General features: G+C 45.1%; 1 protein-coding gene across 1 annotated transcript in view; it reads right to left on the bottom strand.

Annotated features, from left to right (window-relative positions):
- Positions 1 to 21934, bottom strand: part of SYT17 (synaptotagmin 17) — a 38567-nt gene extending 16633 nt beyond the window's left edge. The window contains exons 1-8 of the mRNA XM_026859145.1: positions 21905 to 21934; positions 20139 to 20189; positions 19977 to 19994; positions 18510 to 18658; positions 13286 to 13434; positions 12236 to 12855; positions 1090 to 1210; positions 154 to 309 (exon numbers count right to left, since the gene is read on the bottom strand). Of these exons, the coding sequence (XP_026714946.1) occupies positions 154 to 309; positions 1090 to 1210; positions 12236 to 12855; positions 13286 to 13434; positions 18510 to 18658; positions 19977 to 19994; positions 20139 to 20189; positions 21905 to 21934 (1294 nt within the window). The remainder of the gene's footprint in view (positions 1 to 153; positions 310 to 1089; positions 1211 to 12235; positions 12856 to 13285; positions 13435 to 18509; positions 18659 to 19976; positions 19995 to 20138; positions 20190 to 21904) is intronic.
- Positions 21935 to 22020: the final 86 nt, after the last annotated feature.

Consider the following 22020-nt stretch of genomic DNA (forward strand, 5'->3'; position numbering starts at 1 on the left):
TCCCTGGAGACCCCAGCTATGGTCACCCCTTGCAGGGTGGCTACCAGGACAGACATCATCCTGCACAGGCTCATCTGCACACCTACCACTGCTTCTTTGTTCACGTTGGAGATCACCGTGATCATGCCAAGTTGGCAACACCACCACATTTACCTGTGAACACTAGGCTGGCATTCTCCAGTTCTTCCTGTGGAACCTTGAAGCTGAAGGACTCATTGTAGAAGGGATCTATCGTCCCCCGCATGCAGGAGGTCTTCTTGGTTTTTGTTAATTTTAATCCGTGAACAAGCTGAATTTTCACAAAGGGATCTGACAAAAAAAATACAAAACACAGCCTCTACGTTACAGGTGTCGTGAGTCAGTACCCTGGCTCATGAAGGTTCGGCACCACAGAGACGGACCGTGCTGGAAAACAGCATTTGAAAATGATGGGGTTTGTCCCACCACACCCTCTCCCAGGGATTTGTAGTGGAGACAAAAGTCAGGCAGCTGGATTAAAAATGCTCCCTGCCAAAACCAAGATTAATGGCAGCCTTGACAGGCGTTCTTTTTGGAAAATGTCAGTAGCCTGGCAGGACCAGTGGCTGGGGCAGGGAGCATTGAAAAAACACCTGAGAACATATGTATGAAACAGTTACCAGCCAGCACACTCAGAAACATCAGGGAGCAATGCATGGACACTGGAAAAACCTCACATCATCCACAGAGCAGTTAGATATCGTCAGTGAATCCACTGCAAAATTAACACTCGGGCAGCACGTGGCAACTGCGAAACAGCACAGTCACAAATGGGCTGCCTTACAGAACACAACACGGGGGTTGTTTAGAGATCCTGGTTCCTCACCTCACCCTGGTTCAGAGATTTTTACTTTAAATATGGCAAAGGTATTCATATCCTCCATTTTATTTCAGAGTAAGTGTTCCAAGCTGGACACATATATAAAACGAGTATCCAGAGCCCTGTATGAATAGGAACTGAGCATCCAAACCCCTTTTGGGTGCCCCACAAATTGCAGCCTCACCACTGATCTGCTTTAAAATCACATATAATATGTGCATGAGTAATGTGAGAAATGCACTGCCCTTTACCTGAGCCTTGGCTCATGTCTGTCTGAAGAAGCTGTTTTGCTCTAATGATGTCCACATTCAGCCTTCCCGCGCTGGGTAGGTAGTTTAGTGACAACAGCAGCTCTCCCAGCTCCACTTCATTCTGCAGGGAAAAAGGAACGTGGAAGTTCAGAACAGAGCTCAGAGGGCAAGGGAAGAGCAGGAAGAGAAATTAAATAAATCCCACTTGTCTAAGTGCCTGAAAAATAAATTTTAGTCACGCTCTACACTGCAACCAAGAACCATCTGGTGGTACCTCACGCTGAGCAGAAACAAGAAAGATTACTATCCCCAGGTGAAGACTGTTCTTTAATCATTGATCCTCCACCAGCTTTTCCACAGTCATCCAAAGAGGACCTATAAGGAGGAATGAATACAAAGTCAGTAGTTTCTATGTGCTCCATTTTGAACTGTTCCAGGTGGTTCTGATCTCATCAACCTCACATCCTTATTAATGTACAAAACACAGAGCCATCGGAGAAGACATCCTCTTCCCTGCCCAGCCCCCAAGAACCACACAAGCTGTTGGGGAGTTCAGGCACAAGATAGTGAATGCACCCCTGGGTCACAGGAAGGAATTCAGAGGAGACAGCCCCTTGGCATCCAGCCTGTTCTACGCAGAGACCATGGCACAGGCTAACTGTGCCCTTCCTGTTCATTAGTCTGCACCGCAGCCATAGCTTCACATCAGTATAGCTGTTCAGCCATTATTTCTTTTCCTTTTACTTAATGATGCTTAAAACTAGTAATTAAGAAAAAGAGTTGGAGAATTGACATCATTGCTCCTCAGACGTGACAGCTTAAAATAACCTCTCCCCCCTAGCACGACCTGGCTCCGAGATGCTGTTATTCTCAGATGCAAAATACACACAGTGAAACAACTCTGGAGACTGGAAACACACCAGCCAGCCTGGACAGAGCATCAATCCACTTGCCTTGTCTCAGGTCCATGCAGGAGTGCAGATCTAATTCTTCATCCCAGATAGCCAAACAGTTCAAAACCAATAGTCATAGCCCATTCCCAAAAGGAAAAGAAGCTGCAATGGTATTGCAACCACAACAAAAGGCTTAAATAGCTTTACTGATGCTCCAAATATTAGATTACAGAAATCAGAGACTGAAGGACTGGGTAGACAATAAAGAAAAAAGCTCTGAGACACAGTCACAGCCTGAATTGACCCAAAGAATCAGGTTCCTTAGCACGTGGGCCAGCATACAAGGTACCCATCCCCGGCAAAGCTATCGACGGATCTGGGGAAACTGAGGCTAGGGCTGCCAGGAAACCCAACCAGGTCACAGCTATTCATCTGCGTATGGAAAAGCACAGTTGCACAGTTTCCACTGAGCACAGATGAACCAGAGGGCTGGAACCAAACCCAAGGAGGCACTGAGGGAAAAGCCCTGTCCCTCTGCTAGGAGCAGCCCAGCACCTCCTGCCTGGCTGGCCAGCAGCACAGAACAGCTCCCGCTCAGGGCAGGCCACTCAGCTCCTCACCTAACAAGCCAAGCACTAAAACTGATATCAGGTAATGGTATTAAAAGTTTCCTCCAAGGCACTCCCTCTCCTCTCCTGTTCCTGCTGACTACTCTCGGTGAAGGCAGCAGGACGTGCACAGCATACCGGAGCAGGTGGCAGGCTGAGGAAGTCCGGCACCTCAAATGCTACATAATACAATTCAGTTTAATCCAATATACCTTTTTTGTCTTTCCACAGAAAACGTGGCAACAGGCTGCCAGATTTCACACCAAATGTCTCTGCGTTTCAGGAGCTGGCAAAGCAACCCCTCTGGGTTTAACCCTTTAATGAGCAAAGGACAAGGGAAGCACCATGCAGGGAACAGGGCGAAGGCTGCAAGTACAGCAACACCCTGACTCAGCCCCTGGGCAAAAAGCATGGACCTACATCATGGAATCCTAAGGCAAACCCACATGCCCTCCTCGCACACTTCACTGCCCCCGGAGCCAGCTTCAGAGCCAACACAGCAGCATCCACCCCAAGCTGGCCCACCTTCTGCCTGACCTTCCCCACAGCCCCTCGCCCCCATGAGAAAAAGCATCTCATTTCTTACACCACAGTCCTTTTGTCACAGCATCTCTTGGGTCACATTATGTGGCAGTATATGGCTACACAGCACACATACTCACATTCACCACATGCATGTTCTTCTGCAGCTACAGTGGTTTTGCCTCACTGAGAAGGTAGCCTCTCCTGTGAGCCTTTGCCAACTCCTGTATCACAGTTATGTTCAACAGATATTTCAAGCCCTTTCCATCAGAAAGCCATTCCCCAACACAAACCTGACCCAATATACACATGGTGCTCACAATTTTTACGAGGTCAAACCATACCTACATAGACTGCTGTGCCCAGTGGTTGCACAACATAAGGACCTAATTAAGAGTATCACATCCAAGATGATTTAAACATCTATCTAATTTAAACCATCATCTGTGGTTTGATTTTCCCCAAAACATCTTCTTGGGTCTGTGGCTGGAATAGCCTGAAGGTAGATTTATCATCAAGAACAGCCGGTGACTTCTAAATCTACTACCAGGACAGTAACAAAATACTGAAGTGCCCACAAAGCCATCCACAACAGGATCCACCTGAGGTACCCCTCAATCCCGGCTCATTTTTTATAACATATCAACAACATTTCTAACATATGCAGTCCTACTTCCACTTGCATTCACTGCTACGTCAGGTTTCATGCAGGCTTTAATTCCTAGAAATTCAGGTACATTTGGAGAGCACAAATTAGGAAACCAATTACTGATGTTATTACCTGCTGGGAAGAGGCAATCAAACAGCTCCAGCTGCAGATACCAAACTTCTGGTGCAACCAGGAGGCAAGCTGGCACTGGGCAGGGATATTGGACCTTTCAAGTCCCCTCAAGCTTAGAATGCTGAAAATCCACAATAAAATTTGGGGTAATTACTTCTTGATTTGTCTGTTGGTGGAAGCTGTTGACCTGTTGATCTGCAGGAACTAAGGGGCTTCCTTGGATCAGGGAGAAGCAGTGAAGCTCAGCAAGGGAAGGCAGATCTCCATGCTTCTGACACATTTATGTTTACGCTCCATTTTTAAAAATGACCCCATGTTGCACACTGACAATATCAGACTGGGTACATAACACCCACCGAGGCACAGGCAGGAGAACCAGGCACCTATCCGCACCTGAACCCTCCCCACACCGTGTCCCATAACCCCTGCAGAGCTTACCGAAGGAGCCACTGTAAAGTAACCATCACACAACTCACGAGCCTCTGATACATAAAGGGAAAGCTAAATCCTGATTTTACATAGGATCTAAACCTAAGAAGGATATTGCCACCTCTCGAAAAATCTTTTTTACTATCTGGGCTTAAATTTGAGTAAGGTGCGATATAAAATGCTATACTCTGTCAGCGTGACCCACTGAAGTCAGAAGACAGACTACCACCAGCTTTAGTGAGTCTCAGATCAGGCCTAAATTCCCCAAACCTCAGTATCACCTTCTACCCCTTAATGTTTTTCAAGCATGCCCAGATTTCTGCTAATTATTTTAAGGGAAGCAACATACGGTCCAAGGCAGAGAGACCACGGCAGGATGGGTGTGCCCAGAGCCAGCAAGAAAGCATCCTGTAGGCAGAGCACCAGCAGTGTTTGCAGCGATTGTAAAAGGTGTTTTCAGAAGGAAACCCAGATCCCTGGATAGCTCACCTCCCCATACAAGTGACTCAGCCTTTTCAAGACACTTAACTCGAGCAGTGAACTGTCTCTGATCTTATAAATGCATTATTTCTAGCTTAGCCACAAGGATCTAGGAAACATGCTTCAAATCCTGCCACAGTGCCTGAGGGGACATAAAGCACTCAAGAAAACTAATCAGTGGCCAGCAGCTACCACAGGTTCCTCCCTGGCACATCAGAGCAGCACTACCTCCACCATGCTGTGCGGCACCACACTTGCTAACTTTCTCCTGTTCTCTGCTCACCTGTCATCATTAGCAAACAAGCAAAGAATTAATAGGTTCCTTCAAGAAGCCCGAGGTACAACGCAACCTCCTCAGGTTTTAGTTCCCCCTGCTTTCCCCAAGCTCACACTGCAGTGTACCTTTGCTGATGTGATGGTCTTGCTAACAAGACACACCGGTAGCACAGCTTGTGTCAGAGATGAAGATGAGGATGCAGGCAGAGCTGCGGCTTAATGGGCTCACTGGCTCAGTGGGCAAAAGGGAGATAACCAGGGAGCACAACGAGGTCCACTACACGATGAAGAAACAGGAGGCTTTTTGCCACAGGGCAGGCAGGAGACTCAGCTCAGGGAAGGATGAGTGGCCATAGAGGCCTTGGGTGGCCCGTAGGGCCACAGGAGCCGCCCAAGATGCTCCCCCAGCTCATGGACCCACCTGCACCTTGGCAACACTCTGTGCTGCCACAACCACTGGCCCCTGTGCCCATCACCTTGTTTACAGGCATCTTTGTCAGCAGCAGCCTAAGACACTTTCTGCTAGGGGACTGCAGGCACAGAAGCATGGCTTTTGTTCTGCCACACACTGGAGCCTCCTCAAACCTCAGACTCACATAGGGGCTGAGCTGAGAAGAGGGATGCAGTTTATGCCTAAGAGGTGTCATGAGCACCTCATCTGCCACAGCAAACGGAAGCACCTGAATTTTACTTTTCCTAGGTCTTTTCATCAGGAAACTAAAATGCTGTTGGTTTCGCCCTACTATTTTGTTCACAGAACACAGTGTGCAGAGGTGCCCCTCAGGCACAGCCGTGCAAAGGCATCATTTTAGTTGCCATTATTATGCTGATGATGCACTGATTTGTGCCGAGATCCCAGATGATCCTGGAAAAGCAATTTCCTGTTTGATGAGGTGCCGGAGTGACACCAAGTCTGGGATGTCCGACTCTCCTGAAGCTCTGATTAACATTTCACTTCTGGCTGTTCCTCTCTGCAGCTGTGTTACACAGCCAGTGGTTTGGATGTGCAGCCTTCGGCTCATTTGCGATCCAGAACCTTCTGCAGTACTGTTTGGGTTGAACCAGACACATGTGAAGTTTGGGTTTTTTTCTGTCATCTCTGAAACACAAAGAGGCTACCGCAAGGGAAAAGGAGTTTTTAATTAATGTCATTTGCACATCTTGTCTGGATCAGGGCAATTCTTCCCTCACAGACCCCCCAGACTGTTTGCTGTGCATTGCTACAACACCAGCAAAATTCTGCAGCTGAAACCCTCCCGATTCCCAACAGGAACCAGAGCACATTACATCAGCACAGACATCTATGCAACGCCCCTAATGAAGTTTCAGATTGATTTTTCTCCTCAAGGTTATCTCTGATGGTACCTCCAGGCACATTAAAAAACTGATGGTTTAGAACAGTTTGCTCTAACAGGCTTTCTACAGCATCCTGTGACACACAGCAATCATTTCAAGAAGGCTAAGCTATTAAGGACCAGAATCTGAAAAAAAAAAAACCCAACCCAAAACAAACCAAAAAACTTACCAATGGGTAAGAACAGTGTTAACTATGTAACAGATGCCGAGCAGATGTATGACGAAAAGAGTCACAAAATCCCCTCTCTAAAGTCTAACTGGCTTTGCATCAGTTTGGATGGCCATGAGAAAGCCTCTCCAGTGCAAAGATCTTTGGGAAGAAGATTTCCCACGGAGAGGTCCTGCCCACAATCCCCACCAACCCCTCCTCTGGGCTCCTCCTCAGCAAAATACACCCCAGAGCATCCTAGTCCTCTGCAGCAAGGGCGAGTGAACAGCACAGGGGGGAAGGGATGAAGTGACCAAGATGGCAGCTGGAAGCAGAAGAGACAGATAAGGATAAAGCAGAGAAAAAGATCAAGAAGAAAAGTTTCTCAGTGCTGGAGCTTTAAAGACTGGAAAAGGAAATGGGGGTAAAAAAACAAACCAAAACAAAATGGATGTGTGGAAAAAATAAAGATACAGAGTGAAAGATGTTAGAATATCATAAGCCAAAATATGACAACAAACCACAGGTTAAGAGCCAAAAACTGTCATCATGACAGACAGACATCCATCCCAGCATCCCATCACAGTTCCCTCAAGTCTAGTGACCTGCAGGGTGGTGGCACCCTGCCTCCAGCCAGCCTTTGCCCTGAGCATCTCTCCTGCTGGACAGAGGTAAACTGACAGGTTGATTTTAACATCCTGTTAATGAGCAAGCATAGCCCAACATAACCAATCCATGTTCAGCTTTTGGATAGAAAAAAAAAAAAAAAGAAAAAAGAAGAAGAAAAGGAAAAAGCCTTGACAACATTCACTTTCATATTTAATTTCCCATGACACTCAGGAACATGGACCCCCGTTCCACACTGACACACACAGTCGACTGTTGTGCCAACTCTCTGAACCAAGTCTCTCCCTGTCCAATGCTTTATGCCTGTACAAGAGACAGGCACAGGCATCATTTTCAATAATACACTGTGCTACCAAATGCTAGACATCATCCACATTCCTCAAGGATGGCTCCTTCTCAGGGCTGCCATGGATAAGCCAAGGAACAAGGGTACCAGGAACAAACCTGGTACATGCACAACTGGCACCCTCCAAGCCACACACTGTAACCACCTGGCTGCGGGGCAGAATTCAACGTAGCACCCAAGAGGAATGCTCTGAAAGGAATCATTACCAGAATTTCAAGTTCATTTCTCTCTTTTCCTTCCCAACCAAGGCACGGCAATAACAACAGTGCAGTACTTGTTGTAGGCTTATCCCTGAGATGGGAATCAAAAAATTGCAGAGACTTGTCACAGCAAAGCCACTTCATTTGTGGAGCACATACCATTGTGAACGTAAAAAACTGACAGCTCATTCTAGTGCAATCATAGTACAAAGTTTAAAGAGCAAGTCCAATACATACTCCCTCTATTATAAAAATGGCTTAATTTGAGGTGAGAAGGAATTTTTATGCTATTTTCCCACCACGACCAGGCAATTTTTGTTTTGCAGAATGATCTCCAAGCTCTCATTACTGCTGGTCTAAAACATTTATTCCTGCCCACTCAAATCTGCCAAAAGAGAAATGAATCATATGTCAATAAAATTTGGGGTCCTGAACATGTGTTTCAGAATTAATCTTAACGGTGAAATGTGTGAATCTGAGCCCAGCTACAGCAAGGCCTGCCAACTTCATTCATGGTAATTAAGCAAAGCCACACACATTTAAGGAGCGCAGAGTGTTCCTATGGGGACTGGACTCAAGCTACTCCACAAGTAGCTACTGTGCTTTGGAACACATTAATTACCCTGCAAGAAAAAGCCTCCCAGAACTACCAAGGACAAAGAATTTGGCAATACCTGCACTGACATTTTCTACAAGGAATAAGTCCTTCTGCTTAGCTGCAGGCTCTGGTGATCCATTGAACGGCAGCTCCCCCGTGCCTCCGCTTTGGACTCAGTTCCCCTAAGAGTTCAATGCACGAGCCAAACTAAAAAAGCACTTATGCACAGGTACAGTCTTTTGCCTGAAGCTTAGCATCAAGTGGTTTATTGTACCGATTCCTTAGGGCTGAGAGGACAGCATGGTGCTCACCTCTATTCGGGTTCTCCGACAACCCAGACAGAACAAGCACAGCAACGCTGCACAGCCCGCCTCGATACACCCCGGGGAAGTTCTCAGGCTGTCAGGTAACAAGCAACTCCATGAGGTGGTAATGAAGATATTCTGCAAGTAATGACGATGGGCTTTCACCCACTGAGGAGCTGTACATCCCATCCACAGGCCTAAGGAGCTTATCCTGGCCCAGCTCACAGTGGAAACAATGGAGCTGTTGGCTGCAGAAGCTGGACCATTCCTCAGTCTGGGAGAAGCCCACCTGTCCCCCCCCGACATCACATGCACCAAAGGACTGCTGTCATCCCCCATCTTCTTTAGCAGGTCTCACTTGTGCTGGCACAGTCCTGTACTAAGGCAGTGTCCCAGCTCTGGGCTTGATGGGGCTCAGCGTAACGGCAGGACAAGGACTCAGCACCTGACTTTATCAGCACTCTATGGCAATGGCTCCAGGTGGATGCAGCAAGTGCAAAACAGATGTTCATCTCAGCCGATACCATTTAGGCCACTTTCTCTGACCTTCCACATAGCTTACCCCATCCCACTCCCACTGGTATGAAGAGAAAACCTTCTCCACAGCTCCTGCCATCTGGATTCACTTTCCTCCATCTCTCCAGCTCATGATGTTTCTGTCTATAAATGCCAGTAAAAAAAAAAAAATCATGTATTTTGTGTCTTTTATCTTTACATATCACATCTATGACTGTCTATTTTTCTCTCCCTCCTGTTACTGGTTTTTCAAGCATCTGCTTCAGCATTTTCTCCAACACTAGCTTTATCACTGGGGGGGTGTTGCTGCCAGCTGCTGCTCTGTGTCAGAGCCCTGGGGCAGCCAACCCAGCCTGGCAAATTTTCATCGCCTAACCATCAGGACTGCACCATAGCAGCTTTGCACTGTTCTCCAGAATTCGAGGACACCTTCTGCAAAATAAAACGCTACTGCATGTAGATTTTCTTGTCTCCGTCTACCACGATCTCACAACACAAAGTACACTTCAGCAGACTCAGGTTCAATCCAACAAGAAACTAATAAAGGCTGTCTGTCCCTCAACAAATCAAGCAAAAAAAGTTAAAAGTATAAAAAAAAAAGTCAACATGTCAAATATATCATTCCAGGCAGAACCTTCTAACTAGCAATCAGAAAAACTCATAAATTTCTCGCACAAGCACCACTGTTACTGAAACAGTGAAATGCAGTTTTTCAAAGTAATAAACTTTATTGTTTTACTTCTTCCAGGATTCAATGAACTTTAAATTGAATGAATTTCATTCAATGAACCTCATTCAATGAACTTTAAAAATGTTATCACTGGGAAAACACACAATGATGATACCAAACACCCTCCCTGGATGTCCTAGTGCAAGTACTGTTGTTCTCTTTGCAGTTGCAGTCTGCCAGCTAAGGTAAAAAGAACAAGGAAGTACTTTATAAATGAAGGTGTGAAGGACTTTTTGCTTAAACTAAGTTTTCCCATACAATAGCAAGCAGATAAATGCAGAAGGCTTGTAAGCTTAGGCCTGCCCATTTAAATGGAGTTTTCTCTTTTTCTTCTTCCTTTTATAAACACCAGAAAAGCCAATTTCTGCATAAATAATTTATCCTGAATTCTGGTGAAGCAGGCAGCACTGCTGAAAACAGCAGAAGCTTTCAATGAAACTTTGGCGAGGGTGGGAGGAAGGGCTGGCTCTGAGCTTGGCACGTGAAGGCAGAGATGATCTTGTCTAATCAAGGTCTGTATTAGCTGTGGAATGAATCCATGTTACTAATAAAGAGATACATAACACAGAGAAGTATCTATCATGCAAAAGCAGAGGAGGGGGGGAAGCAAGGCTGCATGGTGTGAATCGCGGGAGGATAACGGGATGCAAAGAGGAGAGCTCTGTCCTCAGATACACAATGCAGAGCCCATGATGAATCACACCAAAAAATAAGTTGTTGCAGTCATTTATAAAAAAACATTTGGGGAAAAGGCCCAGACAGTGAGGGGTGCCCAGAAATATCTGTCCTTGTTCATTTTCCTGATGAACTGCATTGTAACACAGCCACTCTACCGAGCAAAGCAGATCCCACTGGTATGATGTCCTACATAAAGACAAGCTCAGAGGCCCCACAGTTTTGACTTGTGCATTACTTCCAAAAGTTTCCTTTTTGCCTGAACATAGTTCTGGCTAATCCTGTAACTCTCCTACTTCTATTACAGCAAATCTACTTGGGATCTCTTGCAGTTATCAGAGGTCTTGATCTTCTCCTGCCTTACACACTGCAGAGGTCTGAGCAAGACGTAAAAGCACTCTCAGCCCCTTTGAACACAGAGAAGGGGCAAAGCAGGGTCAGAGACCCGGCTGGCTTCATATACAAATACTGCTCAGTGCATTTTACTTCCACACTTCCACTTGTCTGATCACAAGTTTCCACTCCAAATCAGACTCTTGGACCCACACCGTAAATCAGCAGTGAAGTCAATGATTTACTGTTCATCTCATCTAATAACTCTGACTATGCCACTCTTTTTGTGACCACATAAAAATCAAAAATGTGAACCATCCAAGTTCACTCAGGGTTTTGATTTAGCAAAGGCTCTAAACTTAGAAACTGCAATCCAAGAGCTGGCAAGGAACCGGGAGAGACAACTCTGTTACACCAACCTCAAGTGGCATTCCTGTCCTCAGCACAAACACATGAGATGCTGCTCATGCTGCACTCTTAGCTTGGCTTTTTACAGGGTCCTGTGCCTCTAGCTACATGGGTGACACTGCTAGTAGCAAAGCTGGTAGCTAACCCCCGTTCCTGGTTGCAAAGCTCAGACCTTTCCATTGAACAGCTCTTTTCCTGGCTGGCAAGGAGGTGGCGCTGACCAGGGCCCTTCCCTGAGAGCAGACATGGAAGCACACAGACCCTCTGCATCTTCTCTTCCCATCCCACTGGACGGTTCAATCTAGTCCAAAACACGTGCTCAAACTTGCACGCGTGCAACGTGCCACTTACATCAGACAAAATCTATGGCAAGTTTATTTCCTTCAGGGACATGACCAAAAGAAATCCATCACTACCTTGCAATTTTTTGCTCATGCACTATGCCACAAGTCTGTAGAGATTTTATCTCCTATACACTTCATTGAATCAAATCATTACTGAACTAGCACCAGTGGTTCCCCTCATGTCCCTAAAGCAGAGTCAAGTTAACAACCACAGGAGTGACCTAGACAGGACAGTGTCACTGCAGTGTCTGGGAATGGATGCAGGTCACTGCAGTGACAAGAAAGATATTCCAAAAGGTGCAGACTTCGAAAACTGTCTTGAATTGTTCTCATTAAAGCTGACACAGGATCTTTTGTCATGCCACCTTCTTTGAGCATGAAAGACAGTTCCTCTACCTCACAGTATTAGTTATAAGACCAGTAAGAGGCCCACATTATTTCAGCCCAGCAGATGCTGTATTAACAAGATGACAATAACTAATTAGAAGCCACGTTACTTGTCAACAAGCAACGGAACCACACAGAAAAGCAGCGAGAAAAATCGTGGCAATAATCTGATAAATTCTGTTACCTGAGAACTAGGCACAAGGGCTTTCCACCAGTGTCCACCTTTCACAAGGTCTACATCGCTCAAGGGCATTGACACTTTGCCAATAACACAATGGCGGGAGAATTTGTCAAAATCCACTACGGTTAAAAGCAGAGTTCTTCTCTGGGCTTCTAAAAAGGGGATTTCAAATGTGTACCTCTCTTCAAACACTGGGTTCTGAGTTTTGCGTTTCACTCCGGTCTGCTTGGAGTTCTTCTGATCAGGAAGAAGGCAGATCTTCACATAGGGGTTGGAGTGAGCCATGTCTTGCCTTGAACCGTCGTAAGAAATTGGAGGAGGCAGATCTTTAGCCTCAATGACTCGCACTATTAGATAATTATGCAACAGATCATACTGCGTGCTAAAATGCAGCATGCCCAGCTGATACTTTGATAAGATCTCCTCATCTGTCAAGGAGTCCATATCATCGCTATTTGAGTCAAGAGAGTACAGTCGTGGTTCAAATTTTCTAAAATAGTCATCTGGGGTATAGGTTTTTCGCAGGATAGTTGGCTGAACTATTTCTTTCTTAGCTCCTATTATTCCAAACTCGATAGGTTTAATGTCAATTAACGGAGAACTTGGCCTCCTCGACTCTAAACCTAAACAAGAGAAATGCACAGATATGATTGTTAGAAACTCAACTGAAGCCATTACAGGTGCAAGTCAACTTGTGCTTCTTTGGGTACAGCTGTTCTGGGCCTGCACAACGCCCAGCGCAGCAGGCTCCCCGGTGGGACTTTTCACCGTTACATTGCCAACAATAAATAGCACCCTTAGTTACACTGAAGTGCAAGCTCAGCTACACTTTCCCCCCTGCCCCGTCCCTTTTCACACGGAATTATCATGCATATGCTTCAGCAATAAAAAGAGGGCTGGCCCCTGCCACTGTGTTCCTGCAGACAGGATGAGATTTTTACCAATGTACCTTCAACTTGACTTGATTCCCTGTCTAAAAGATGAAAGAGCAAGCACTACAGTTTGATTTTCTTCCCCACAAGAATTACATTAATGCTGGAAGGACGACCTTACTTGAAATCCGCCTCGTGAGGCTGTAAGTGGACCGTGATGCATCTGAAGACGACCGCCTTCTGTCAGGGGAAACATCCTGAAGAGTGGGAGGCAGCTCACTGATTGTATTATCAGAGTCTCCATCTTTGTCCTCATTTTGGCTGCTTATCCTGTTATAAAAGAGACCTTTGGGTGATTCAACCCAGTAAAATGAATATATACAGAATAAAAATGCATTCTGGTATTCTGGGTCTAATCTTGGGTGCACATCCCTGGATGCTGCGGGGTATCTCCTGATCTATCTGGCAAGCAAAAGGCTGAGCAACTGACTTCAGACCTGTGTAAAAAACCAGATTCTTTTATATTTCTGCATGTCTTTCAAATGGAGTTTTATCAGTATTAGAACACGACACAGGCCACACGGGCATGTGTGACTCAGATCTTGATCAGATGTATTATATTTGTCTCTTAAGAAAAAAAGAAAGACAAAACAAAAACCATAAAACCCAAACAGTATCTTATTGCTGTAAATTCACAGCTACACTTTGGAAGCACAGACTTCACTAGGAATGAACCAGCATGGGAAACCACCATGCTCAGGCATCCCAAACCTACCACACACCTCTCTCAGTAAAATATTGCTTTGCAGGGATGCCACTAAGGATTCAAAACTTGATCTTATAAAAATAATTCACTAAGAGCTGTTTATTGACATGACTTTTAAAATAACTGGCTGCTTTTTATTCACGTCTATAAACCAGAGGTGGTTCTGATTCTCACCAGACAGTAATTTTACTGCCCAGGGGTCTCAGTGGGAGCAGAGAAGTTGGCAGGATCTAAATAACAAATCGAGTTTCAATGAGAGCTGTAGCATCTTTGAGAAGACTCAACAGAAGACTGGTATCATAAATAAATCCAGGTGTAATTGCCATTTCAGTTTGTGTGTGTGTGTGTTATGTCTTGTTTTCATATAAAACAACATTCTGGTTAAAAACCTCAATGTGTCACAGCCACAGGAGCTCACAAAAGCAGTCAGGACCTCCCAGCCTTGACTGAAAGAAGAGCAGACAGTAACAACTAAAGGAGATAAAGTCTCCCACGTTCAGAGGGGAGCGGCTGCTGATGGAAATGAAATCACACAATGGCACATGTAGTGCATTAGGCAAAATAAGCCTTTTGGTTAATCCACGAGACAGAGTACTCCAAAAAACAGCAGCGGATCACAAGGAAAGCATCAGCACGAAATGAGCAAAGCAAAGGAGAATACTGCATGAGTTTTCCTCCCAATTCACCCTTTCTACGTGCATGGCTCAGCTGGGTATAAACGAAGTATGTTGAATCATTTGCTTTAGTAACCAATGACTGGAGCAGAGAAATAAATATATTCTGCAAAAAGCAGTAAACTTGCAGAAAAGGTCCCCCAAATATAAAATAGATTTAAACTGGAAATTCTTATCCAAACCCACCAAGTTCACAGCAGGATCCATGCAAATCTCACCACTTCAGAGCCGCACAACTCATCCACATTAAAAGAAGTCTGCTAATAACCAAAACCAAACCCTACGCTAGAAGTGGCATACAGTATTTGCACAACTCTGCAGCCCATTAAAGGTAGTCAAAAATCACATGGTTTGACATATAATCAGTACTTGGAACACAAATAGCTTTTTCATGCCTAAATGCGGGTCCACACAATCATAGGTAGCATTTGGATATACTTGTGTTTGAGAAGCAAATGCACAGAAGGAGAAGGCAGGATGAAAAGGGAATCAGAAGAGAGGCATTAAAGATGTTCTACAATGAGTAAATGTAATAGTGAGTTAATAACATACAGATGACCTTTAGTAAGGAAATTGCTACTGAGCCACAATAATTTTTCCTCAAATAAACTTTGGCTCTGGTTAAAGCAGCTCTGTTTCTGTTTAATCTGAACCTTTAGGAAGAGGAATTGCATTCTGATTTCAATTCAGTCTCACAGAGTGTACACCGTTTATCTTTGGGGTTTGTGTAGAATATTCCATAATGGGCAGCTCCAACATAAGCTCTTGTTCCCAGCCCATTTCTGCAAAGACCAGGATGCAAATGCTCCTCATGAAATAACAAGAAGCTACCATGCATCCAGTTCAATACAATTAGACTCATTTCAGTAAGAAATTTGTTCCTAAGTTGCCACTGTAAAAAATTCAGAAAGTGAGAAAAATCAACAGTTTCCCAAGAGGAAGCACTTAAACTTGCAGTTTTAATGTTCCCTCCTGAATTTCCAGGACAATGAGGTGTCTGAGAGCTGCCAAAGGGAAAACCCACAGACAAAAAATAAAGGATAGATTATTGAGCACGGGCATTCGGATGTTTGCTACTAGGCCAATGAAGACCATAAAAGCAGTTTTCTCCTGGGGACTGGGTGAGCAGGTGAGGAAGGAGCAAATTGCATTCTGCATTATACCAGTGTCCCAGGCCCATGAAGAAGTGACAAGATGGAAAGATCTCAGCTGAAAACCTAGATCTATTTTTAAAACACTTTCAGGCTGTGAGCAGGGAATACAATAAATTGATTTGTTCCTAAATTCAGTGCATGCATCTAAATGCAGAATATGGTGGTGTCAAATCCATCTTCCATTTTAGGGGTTTCCAATGAATACAAAACTCCCCTTTTTAAAAATAAAAGGAAAAAAAAAAAAGGACAAGGGGTCAACTAGTATACACAGATCTCTGAGAACTTAAAAACATACCCATTAAACACCTTATTCTGAGACCAATTTCAAACTCTTATTCTGCGCACATGTCTAACTCCAGATATTGTTTCCCACCTCCAAAAATGTATGTGGAGATTTAAGAGTAGAAGATCAACACAATGAAAACGGAAATCTTCGGCTTCTGAAACCTGAGCCAGCAGATGCTGCATGGGTTCATTTCCATCTTAAACCTGCACACAGAAAAAGTGTGACCCCCCTATTGATCAGCAAACAAAATACACCATTTCTGCCTCCTGCTTTTTACTCTCCTTTCCTCAGTCTTCCAGACTTGTGTTTCTCTACAGGCTCATTTGCTCCTCCCCTCCTCTCAATCACATCCCCTCTGCTCCTTTCTCTCTCCATACCTCCTCTGCTCTCTTTGCCCTCCTCATCTGACTCATTTTTGGGTTCCCTCAGTATTTTCCAACAAAGTCACCCTGGAAGCTTAAAGCATCGCCGTCTTCCCTGGCACCACCCTGGGCCCGTCTCAACTCAAGAAGAGGAGCCAACAGCCTTTTCAAGCAAGCAAAGCCTCACCTACAGCTTCCACATCAATGCAGTAAGGCATCCTTAAGAGATCACAGGATGTGCAACAGTGCCAGAGATCCTAAGGCATGGCAGCATCTATGCCTCCTCACAAAGCAAAGCTACTTCTCTCATGTGTCCTCTTACTCGGCTCCTGCTGCCCCTCTCAGGCATTACCTCTGGGAATTCGCCTTCTCTCAGCACTACAGCAGAACAGGGAGACCCTAACTGCACCAGACTGCCTGAGGCTGGAAGGAAAGATGGATACATGACCTAGGCCGGGGTCCTGGGGACCCTTCCCAGGGCTGTTAGCATGAGTAGGAGCAGCATAAAGTGCAACATAGTTGAAGAAATTTGCTTTCTTTTTCAGAGCACATTGTTTCCTGCTTATGGCCATTCCAATAAATTAATTGTAGAGGCTTTTAGATGGAGCACGAATAGGAGAAAACAATACAGGCTGGAAAGAGCATTTTATGAGTTCAAAGGTCTCTGTGTTCTCTGCCTGTGGCTAGGTCCCGCTCATCTGCAAAGTCACCATACATTCGAGTTTTGAGATCAAAAGAAGAACAGAGCTTCAGTTCTTACAATGACCCTTCAGCCAGACAGAAGGATCAAGCAATCAAAAACTACACCATGGGACAATCACCCCACAGCCCCAAACACAGAGGATGGCCCTTACACTCCTCAACACACCAGAGAAACTCGGAAGCATCCTCTCACAACAAGCCTAGCTACTTGTTCCCACAGCAATCTTTCTATGTCCAATACTGCAACCTCATCACTGTGTTCTTCTGTGCGCAATGCTTTCCTATTTAGCATTGATTTTGTTTCCATTTCCCATTAATTGCAGGTGAATCCATTTCTGGACTCTTAAATATGCTGCTCCACATTTAAAAACCACTCTAACACATCTTGAACATCTCTGGTTTTACTGCTTCAGTACTAACTACCATCCTATTCTACCTGGATTCAAGAGTATATAGACAAGACTGCAATTTAAACATAAGACAAATTAATTCATGCAACACCAAGCCATGGACCTTCCAGACCTGACACCGAATAACAGTCGGTACTCACAGGAGTAGGTAAAATTAACTGATCATCTCAGTGCCTAAGTACAAAATTCTGAGCATCATATGATGCACTAAATAGTCATCTTCTGTGCCACAGCTTCTGGACACACTGAAGCTGTGTCCATCAAATGATCTACTCTCACAGAAGACAGCCCAGCCAAGGCAACAGAGCAGCCACTAGAAGATAGGAGACCTCTGCTCCCTTCCTGGTTTCACCGGTGCCTCCACAGGGTCACCTCTGTGCTGCAGATTACCAAATGAAAGGAATTAAAACAGGGAAGACTTCACTGACTTTCTTTGTAATAGATTGCAAATACACTAATCAAAGCCCCAGATAAAACCTGGCACTGCCACTGTTGTTCTTTAATGATTCAAGAGGAAATCTTAAAGAGTACTGAGATCATGCAGGAGATCAAATCTTGCTAAATGAAACTTTAAATTAATTTCCCCTCTAGAGCACGTACAAGGTACACCTTTCATCTGCCTATATGATAACCACCTTCACGCTAGGATAAGAAAATATTTCAAAACAACCTCATCAGCATTTCAGGTAAGTTGAGGTGCTCCAAAGGGCTGGTCCATTTGAAGAGAAAATAGGACTGAAGATGAAAACCATCTTTAGAAAAGGGTACACAGCTAAACCAATTATCAGCTTGCTATGCTAGCTTACAAAATGACTTGTCTTACCCACCAGAAAAGTGTTTTACAAACACTAACCTTACTATCTGAGCTAACAGGGCTGCTCCTTTTACATCTTGCTGTTGAGCAGCCTATGTTCCCACCCTCAGCAGGAGGTTCCTCTTTTCTACATGGCATCCTCTGAATGTCCTATCACCATTTCGTATCAATACCCTCATGACAGCTGAGCAGCCCTACTCCTCGGTTAAAGCTAGGAAATTGTGCATCTAAACTTACAGCCAGGCTGGAGTTTGAGCAGGAAAAGGTCCCAGGATTTCAACTTCATCTTCATTTGTTTGACAACAGCTACAGTCGAAACACTTCTGACAACAATTTCTACAAGTCCACCGGCACAGCAAGAGATCCGAGATTCTAGCGAGCAGACCCTGAAGCCATTGGAAACCAAAGTACAAGATTACAACCCATCAAATAGCTATTGAGAAATAACATTCAGCTGTATTTATGTTTGTGTTTCTGCAACAGAACATTAAGAACTATATTTATTCCATCTATATCAACAGACAAGTGCTATGCAGTTACCATCCCAACTTCACTGATGCCATAACGAGGCAGGAAAATAAGCATTCACCGCAGGTATTTCCCTCTAGTAGTGATGTATTATTATGTAGGTTGGCAAGAGGGTGATTTACAAAACACTATGGTGTGACAATATGCTAGACCGGAACACGCTTATTCTTTCACGCACATCAACAAACTAATAGATCAGCAAATGTACAACAGGAGGAATTAAAAACAGAAGATCCGATTTAATCCGGCGAGGGCCTATTTAATTAACACAGCAATGTGAACACATTTTGTCCCTCTAGATCTATCAGTACGTAGTATTTATATATCCATACATATACAGCATTACAGCCCCACAAACTTGCCACTAAAATGGATTAGCAAAAGCACACTATCCACATGCCTCCCCTCTGCTATGATGATTAATTTAATGAAAAACCTTCAATGATTTGTCTTAAAAGAAGTGACTTGACCCAGAAAAGTGCTCCTCTGCTGTTACAACCGTGGGGTGTGAGCACCCCATCAGAGGGGCAACTGGCTGCTGCCCCATTCCCATGCCATTCCTACAGCCTTCCCTCCATTTCAAAGCTCTGCTTGCTTCATGAGGAGCCAAAAGCCAAACCTGAGCCCATTTCCCACCCACACCAGCTTCAACTTCGGCGGTTCGTAAGAAGGCTCATTAAGCAGCACAAGGGCACTGCTAATAAAGGGCATTGCTCCATAGTCATGGGGGGGAGACATGCAGTTGCAAGAGCACAGCGCATGCACATCCAGGGTCGAATTGCTTTAGGGTTGTATGTGACCTTGAAGTGTTCCTAAGAAGCTGAAGAAATAAAGCATGTGAGAAGTTCTACATAGATATCACCCTAAAATACTTAAGACATCTGCAGTATTCACGAGTGGGCAGATACAAGGGCACTATCACACCATGCAAAGGGGGTTCCTCTGAGGAATGCAGATCTGCAGGGAATTCTCCACAGGAACATTTCTTTTTGCTCCAGTAAAACACACAGTTTTTTCCATAAACAAAATCTGAACATTGAAAAAAAAAATTACCAGTCCCAAATGTGGTGCATTACTTATATCTAGGACATCAGCAAAAAGTCAGAAAATATGATACAATCCCCTCAGGATGGAGCAAGGAGACAGAGCAGAGAGTGAATCATCAGATTAACTCACCTCATTTATTGGTTCCAACTGTCCTTTTAGACATCCAGGATGAAGCAAAGGGGAACAAAATGAAAAAGACAAAAACAGGTTAGCAGTGCTCAAGTAACTTTAAATTTTCTGCCATGACATGCCCCAGCCTGGGATGAGCTTGGATTTCTGGCAAGACAGTACCTTGGAAATGTTAGAGGAAGGAGAGGTCTCCTGACCAGGTATCAGCTTCTGCTACTTCCAGTCCCTCCCCACCAAGCTCCCTCTGCTCCTCCTTCCACAGGAGCAAAATTCCCAAACCCACCCTGGAGCATGAAAATCCTGCTCACTGACCCTTACTAACGGGGTATCATGTGCAACCCCTTTACTTTTCTTCAATAAACTCTCTGACTGCAGCAACTACTTGTTGCTGATGGCAAACCATATCCAAATCTTCCAGTCAGATAACTACAGTGAAAAAAGAGGCTTTCCTTCAGATTCAGCGCATACAAACACAGTTTCAATGCCAACTTGTTAAAAGCAACATTTCTAGGAAGGGGCACAGACTCAGAATGAATACTCTCCACCACGTACACATCAGCTGAGGTAGCTGTGCATCTTCAGTCTCATCCTCAGATGTGACTTGAAGAACACAAAAAACAGACAGTAAGTACTTAAAACTTGAGACACGTGCTTCAGTTCAAAAATCTGCACTGTAGCCACTTCCCCCGAGACACAGAGCAAAGGTTGCAAGCCAGTGTTTTAGTCACAAAGCCAACCTTGACTCATTTAGTTGATAACTGGAGACTTAGTAGCAAATGCCTGCCGAAATTATTTTCTTATTGCTTTCTGCCTAAGAGTTTCCTAATTGACCTGGCTGTCTTTCTATAGAGGAAATCCCTATAAAAAAAACAACACCCAAACCCAAAACCCACACAACAAAAAACTCAGGCAAACCCCCCCACTCTTCTCTACTTTTTCACATGTAGAAATTGGTTAACTTTATGCTCACAGCAGGGACAAGAGCAGCTTTTTATAAAGCAGCTGGGAGGGAGAAGTTGCCTTTAGTTCCAAGAACTCTCCATGGACCATGTTTCAGCCCAAGGCTCCCTTTTAAATTTCTGAGAAACCAGTTCTTGGTGAAAACGCCACCACTTGTTAGAACAAAATAAAAGACTGGAAATGCTGCAGTGCAATGTGACAAGACAGTGATTACCAGATGCCCATAGACCAACTGTTTAAGAAAATCCTAAATGGTTTAAAGGGCTTTATCATTTCTTATTAATGCAAAGTTGCAGCCAAAGCACGACAGCCAGAGTACGACGGCAGAGCTACAGTGGTTTAGCAAAGAGCTGCAATAAGAATATTTAAATCGCTCTAAAATGAAGTGCCTGGATCCGTGCCACACGATCAAACTCTGTAGCACATGCTGTGCGATGGATGGAAGTGGCATTTCCAAATGGCCCGCAGGGACGCACCGCAGGCTTGTGTCAAACATCCCTCCGGGTCACCATCGGCCACCGGCAACGTGAAACCACTCCTGTGAGGCACCAGCCCCGAGAGCACCCACAGCGGTCACAGGCACGTAATAAACGGAGTCCTGACCACCCACAAATCTCCGCCAGGAACGGGAGGAGAGGAATAACTACATATTATAGTGCAGAAGAGGTAAACAAGCAACCAGGGCTATATAGGGCTTAAATGCAGGGGCCCGTGAAAGGAAAGCAAACACCACCAGCTGTGTTCACCCACCTCCCTCGCACCGGGAAGGAGGGTCGGGGCTGAGGAAGGGCAGAGGCTCAGGGAAGGATGCCCCAGCGAGCAAAGCTGCTGCGGCGTGCTCAGCACCCCCAGGAGAAGGGCTCAGCCCCCGGGGTCAGGGAGGCACCGTCACCCCTGGCACGTCTCCCCAAGCCGGCCGAGCAGAGAACAACCCAGCCGGGAGCCTCCAGCCAGGAGCGAACCCTCACCAGGGGCCAACCGCGGCGGCCCTGGCGCATCCCCTCGCCGGGGCTGGGTGCGGGGCAGGGCTGCACTTCCACCCCACGCCTCGCCGCGGGGTTCCACTTCTTTCCAAGTGCCACTG

This window comes from Athene cunicularia, assembly GCF_003259725.1.
Source record: "Athene cunicularia isolate RWA chromosome 14 unlocalized genomic scaffold, athCun1 chr14_part1, whole genome shotgun sequence".
NCBI lineage: Eukaryota > Metazoa > Chordata > Aves > Strigiformes > Strigidae > Athene > Athene cunicularia.